The sequence below is a fragment of the Zerene cesonia genome, chromosome 10 (assembly GCF_012273895.1).
Source record: "Zerene cesonia ecotype Mississippi chromosome 10, Zerene_cesonia_1.1, whole genome shotgun sequence".
Lineage (NCBI taxonomy): Eukaryota > Metazoa > Arthropoda > Insecta > Lepidoptera > Pieridae > Zerene > Zerene cesonia.
The window spans coordinates 2,042,978-2,049,650 of NC_052111.1; the positions used below are offsets into that span (position 1 = coordinate 2,042,978).

A 6,673-nucleotide genomic window follows, 5' to 3' on the forward strand; every position below is an offset into this window, starting at 1 on the left:
TGTTTTCCCTAGTCCCCTAAATACGCAAACAGAATACGTTATATTTATAACGACCCACATGTAATATTTGTGTTGAAAATATTAATACGGAGTAGCAATACACTCGCGAATAGCTACTATTTTATGTTGGTGACTGAAACTCACTAAATGTTGATGTACAGTAAAAATGATGCCCAAGAATTGTCTTGCTTTATTTTTACAGTATTAAATTTCAGAAAGTCCATACTGCAATGAATGAAATGCATATGTGTAAATAGATCTTATATTTACTGTTTCTAAGAAGCATTTAAATGTAACTGGCAATTTATTTAATAAAAAATGTATCACTGTCCTTCATGACACAGCTATAATTAACGACATTTTTAAAGCGATATCTTACAAAAGTTTTGAGAAATAACTTTCTTTTAGATATATTTTTAGACTTGTTTCTTACCAAAATGCCTTGGGGTTGGGAATGCAGAGCCAAACTAATAAAACAGTTTCCTAGTAAGCCGACCGAACGCCGAGGGAAAGTTGGTGGTGAAATATCGTGTCCAGGCCCTCAGCATTATGAGACACCTTCATTATTTTGTAAGCAATATGTAAAATTCGTTTTCAAGTACAAATAGTTACTTAATTTTCATCTAATAACGTAAAATACAAATTAGAAATCAAGCAATAGTTAAGGAAACCAGGAAAATTTTTATTTTATAATGCCTACTTTCTTCGTTATAATAAAAAATTCGAGGTCAGAGTTCAATCCAAAATAAATATCGATTTTATGCTGACTAATGCACGTTACATTCATTTTTATTTTTGGTGCCCATAATGACTAATACCTCTTTCGTGATTTTTAAATTAAAATTCTCTGGATTTGAAATAAATTTTTAGCTAAAAAAGTGAAATAGCACAACGGCGTATTGTTTTATTTTTAATATTATATGCATAGATAGGTACATAGTAAATGTTAAGAGCCGAGAATCCATGATGGAAAAGGTACCCTTCTTTTAATAAAAAGTATTTTGAGTTCTAGCATAAACAAAGTTATTCAAAATAAATATGTAATTAAGTACCACTAGAGGTATAAACGTTCAACTTGATAATTTAAAAATATTGTTCAACAATCCGAATATTCCAATAAATAAGTACTAAAAAAAGTGAAGTTTTTTAAAACTCGATACATTTTACAACAAAGTTGTTTCTATTTATTCGTTCATCCTATCTACCAGCAAAATAAAGCACCGTAAGGCATAACATAAACTGACCTATCTCTGCTTTACAGGCAATGGCTAATCCTTGTAACGAATCAGAATATTTTAATCCACATAACCTTTTTAAGCGTGTTGTTTAGTCATGCAGACAATGATAATAAGATTATGTACATAAACGTTAATATAATATTGCTCAAATTATTTCTTTTTTATGTAATCGTCGGCAATGGTGGGATCAAACGCTTGATGGTAAGCGCTACCACCGCCCCTGAACATTTGGGAATAAGGTCGATTGCAGACCTTACGCCTCTACTAATGGATTGCCGACGATATGTCTGAAAAGGATTAAGAAAAAATTTACGCGAGGACTAAAAGAAAGGACTAACTAGAAAGGGTATAAAAAGGATATGGGCCTCCGGCTCCCCCACTCACCGAATGCCGGTCTTCAATGAAGGTGTGATACTTCCCCGGTGCAGGTTGATCCAATTCGTGCCGAAGCGTGCTCGAATCCCAATAATAATTTCCTATTTATAATGTTAACTGTAGTGATTATAATAATTAATTATTACCAAAGATATTTATATGTTGTTATTAAAATTGAAAGGAATAACGAAAGCATTCCGTTAATAAAAAATTCAAAAACTACAATACAACATTTATGTGGATATTTTGCTATATTCCGAATAGCGTTCAAAATCAAAATCTTTTTTTTAGAGTTTCAATAACAAAAATAACCTGTCAGATCGGAAAGTTGTTTGTGAATAAAGGTGCAGATTCGGTGTATGAAATTATTCAGTTTCAACCTACGATAGTTTTACATATTTCAGCTCGTCTATTTTCCTTATGGCGTATTTTTAGAATTAATTTTTTCCTTATTCAGGTGGAAAGGGCTACTCGAAAATAGAACGCTCTCCAGCGTATACCTTTGGACACGTTACACCTGTTAGTTTCCAGAAACCGTTGTTAACTCCAAAAGCTCCAGTTTTAGACATTTCTGGTGCCAGTTCTAAAGGTTACTTTTTATTAAAAAACATTATTATAAGTGTACAACTAAATAAATTCGTAGCAAGAGCATACAGACAGGACTAAAACATGGATCATGGTGTGAATGAAATTTGATCATGGCAAATGAAATTTATTGAATAATGTTTTGATAAACGTAATGATTGATGTTTGTAATCTTTTGTAATACAGGTCCTTATAAAATACGTCACGGAGTAGTTTCACCAAGATTGGAACCACCAGGAGACAAGACGAAAACGCCAGGTCCCGGAGCACATGCACCGAAGACCGAAATTAGGTTCAGAAGACCCCCAGCATATAGCATGAGACCAGCCGCTAAGCCTCCATATCAACCTTGGGATCAATGGACCCCACCACCGAACATGTACCTACCGGCTAAGCCAACCAAGTACCTAATTCTTTGTCGCTTCTCCATAGATGTTATTTAAAACTTTCTCGACCTGCTAGTAATAAGTACAATCCTATATACCCGTTTTAGTTTACGTATTCTCATATAACGCATTATCATATATCGGTTATCAAGAAATACAATGTCCAGAAATATTATTCTTGATAAAATGAAATTTTGTCTTTAATCTATTCCAGAAAACCTCCAGCATATACTCTGGGCTATGCAGCAAGAGAAGTATCAGTGCAATACATGCCGGGCCCGGGGGAACACGATCCTAACTTTAATTTCGTAAAACGAAGTAAGCCCGCATATTCCTTTGGCGCACCCTACAAAAGTCCGAAGCCCAAAAAGGAGCCATCGCCGAACGCATATTGCGCGAAAAAGGTATTTAAACATCTCCGTTATATTTACTGTAAAGTTAATCAAAGACATCATTTACAGCTTTCGAGATTTCAAATATTTGAGTACTTCACACCCGTGCCATTTGCCTAATTTAAATAAATTCCTTTTATAATACGCTTTTGCATGTAAATTAACTTGAGTCAATATGCGTAATTAAATGTATTGCTATTACGATGTTAAAATATTAAAATACCACATTTAATTAATTCGCTTATTTTAAGAGAAAATTACATAATAATGGAACGATTTGATGATTTTGCTATTCATGTCGTATTTAGACATACATTTTATATTTAAAGACATAGTCTTTAAAATAATCTCTTATAGATATATAAGTTTCTGCTCACATATTATTATTTTTACAAGTGATATTTTACCAGTCTTACTTACCAATATTTCGTTGTTATTGCCGTACCTTTTCGTATAGTTTATTTGCATCAAACAATAATTATTTACGAAGTTTTTTTTTCAGTTTATGTATCCGAAACGGACAATACCCGCGCCATCATTCGGTATTCGTCACACACCGTACCTGGGTAAACAAGCGGAATATTTGAAACCTTCGCAATTAAATATCGTAATAAGTGGCGAAAGCTAAACAGAATTGCTAAGCTTTGTATAGGCTTCAAATTTAATCTTTGTTATTTTAGATTTTCAAATAAATTATTATTTCAATATACGCTTATTATTTTCGAGAGGATAATATTCTTTTGTATAACAGATTAATTGAATCAATAACTTGTTTTTATTAGAAGTGGTATCAGTATGATCTACATTGTAGCAAGTTTTTAGTAATATATTATCTATATGTATAAAATCTCAGTAAGTATCTATAAGAAGATAAAAGATCCCATCATATAATCGCTTCGTTAGTTTTCCTAATCTTAATGAATTTTTATTATATAAGAATAGTGTTGTTAAATTAGGAAACGAAGGAATGTAAGGCTCAATACTTTTAAAGCGTGATAAATTAAATAGTAATTATAAATTACGTCTAAAAAATACAATGTAATTAAAAAGCCCTCGTAGAATATCTATGTTGCCGCAAACATTAAAACGCGATCAAAGTTAATTTCTCAGAGTTCCATTCAAAGTGGGCTAGTGTGCTGATTTGTATGCGAAGAGCGCGTTTCACCGGCCAGCGCGCCTTCCCGGAGCCACTTTAAAGTTTTCCTTTTTATGCATCCCGTATTGTTGTCAACATTTTCCATTACTCAAAGAGAATGAATATGAATGCATACGTTCGTATGAAAATTTTAAAATACAAAGACACGGTTAATTTCTCTTCAGCGGTCTACATATCTTGAGCAAACCGTACAAGAATTTTAAGCAAAATTCGTGTCAAATTCCCTAAGGTTTCACGTACAGGTAACTAAAATAACATATTGAACGCAAGCAATACAATCTATTCGTCGAAACGTTCAAACGTGCAAATGTTAGTGGATCGCTCACGAACTTTGTAATCTTAATGCAAACTAACATAAATTAGATCATCATTTAAACCTACATAGCAGTACCGTACATTACACTTGCTAAAAGTTTAAGCTTGATAGTCGCTTCGAACACAAACAGAAGGGAGTCGGACGCTGCAAGTCAAACACATCTCCGTGAAATGGCTAAGTCCGTGCGCTGTTGGTTTTCGATGATTGGGTTTGCGTTCTCGATTGCTCTCATTCATTTTGTATTCGAAGGAAGTCAACTTTACGACCTCGTTGAGATTATGATTGTTGGATGAAAAAAATTCAAATAACGATGTCCGGATACGTTTTGTGATTAGTTCTATTTAGAATATAGTTTGTTGTAATTCACAATTAAATCGTCTTCATTCCACGTTTTAATTTGTATATCTGTAACCATGTATTGATTTGAAAATACTTCTGCCCATGAGAATGATTAATCTGTAAACTTGTACAAGCTGGCTGTATATTTATATACACACTGAAAGATCACACATCTATGCTAATTTATATACATTTGATGAAAACATAGCAAGTTAAAAGCAATTTTTATTAACGAACAAGGTTCGATGACGCTAACTATCATAATTGGTCGTTAAGCCGAGGGAGTTGTGGGTCGGTGCAAAATAGCATTAAATTAGTGCGGCGATGGAGGAAACAAGAAACACAGCAGTTTATAATGGACTCTATGGTGTCTTCTTTTTATTTCAGCCAATCGGATATATGAGAATACGACATCTTGTTCTCATTTTTTTACAAACGTTGAACTAACAATTACGGTATCGTTTATATATATTCTATACTAGCTTTTGCCCGCGGCTTCGCACGCGTTAAATTCGGATTAGTTTAATAGATGTTATTATACATATAAACCATCCTCTTGAATCATTCTATCTATTTAAAAAAAACCCATACAAATCCGTTGCGTAGTTTTATGTTGATGTTGAATGAATTCTAGTTATATATCCAAATCTAGTTTAGTTTTATATTGAAAATAATTAGAAACCACTGCACAATCGTGTGCTGTCTTCTTTTTCAATAGTACCAATTCATACAATCGAATCGAACTCAATTGAATTAGATCTCGACACCGTTGAGAGTAAGCCACCGTACACCCAACAATAATATCAGATGTTAATGACGATTAAACTAATTGCGCTAATTTACTCAATAACGTATATTATAATAAAATAATTATATGAAGTGAACTGTTTTTTGAAGCGTGACTGGTACACATGTGAAATCATTCGTTTTATCAGAACATAAAAGCACTTCGTTCAATACATCTAATTCATTTTTCTTATTTCACGAAAATACAACAAACAAGTTCTTTAAAACCACCATAAGTTGTAGGTACAAAAAGTGCAAAAGATAAATTACGTTTTAGATTGTTGCGACAACGCAAGAGTTAAGCGGTTGTTCGCTAATTAATGATAGCGTTAGTTTCGTTAGGAGTAAAAAATTGGATACATTACAACTACTTCCAGCTTAAAAACCTATAATTATTTTCTATTCTGTTCGGGTGATTTATTAAGTGAAATAATCTCAACGGGATAAGCCAGTTTACCGAGAAGACTAATGCTCGCGGAAGAGGGATAAATTCATAAACTATTTATAGCAAAACTCAGGTAAGCACATTAAAACAAAATAAATGATGCAAACTATTGTAGCGCTTATTCCACCTACATAAAGTAGTTTATTCATTGTAACAATTAGACGTGGACAGCGGTGTTATGGCTCATTGTACGGTAGCTTATGAATACAGGACGGATCTTTGGAATAAATAATAAGCATACCTAACCATAATGATACAGTTGTTGGGTACAATATGGTATTAAAGATTTATATAATTTAATATGTCCCTAAGTATGACTATTAAATATACTTATTTAAACTAACATAACTTTGTTATCATAGATAAGCCTTAATCATTAAAAATTACTAAAGACGACGAGCATCAAAGAGTAATATTTTTATTCAAAGGGCTCCATTCATTTTGACGCCAATTAATCTTCTTCGACAGCTCGTAACAAGTCTTTGATCACAAAGACGCTATCGACTCTAAAGGGGTCATTTGTCCTTTGTTTAATCATTGAGGAAGGGTCGTTTTACGGATTTCTTTTAGAAATATTATCAAAGAAAAATTGTTAAACTAAACACTTACGAAGTCGCTTGGAATCGCTTCAATCAACGTCGTACGGAAGTTAGCC

At 32.9% G+C, this 6,673-nt stretch overlaps 1 protein-coding gene across 1 annotated transcript; it reads left to right on the top strand.

The window, feature by feature from the left end:
* The first annotated feature begins 437 nt into the window (after positions 1 to 437).
* LOC119829338 (outer dense fiber protein 3-like) lies at positions 438 to 3,604 on the top strand. The gene is made up of 5 exons (XM_038351808.1): positions 438 to 570; positions 2,071 to 2,202; positions 2,385 to 2,601; positions 2,799 to 2,988; positions 3,479 to 3,604. The coding sequence occupies exons 1-5, from the start codon at positions 438 to 440 to the stop codon at positions 3,602 to 3,604; spliced, it is 798 nt and encodes a 265-aa protein (XP_038207736.1).
* The last annotated feature ends 3,069 nt before the right edge of the window (positions 3,605 to 6,673 follow it).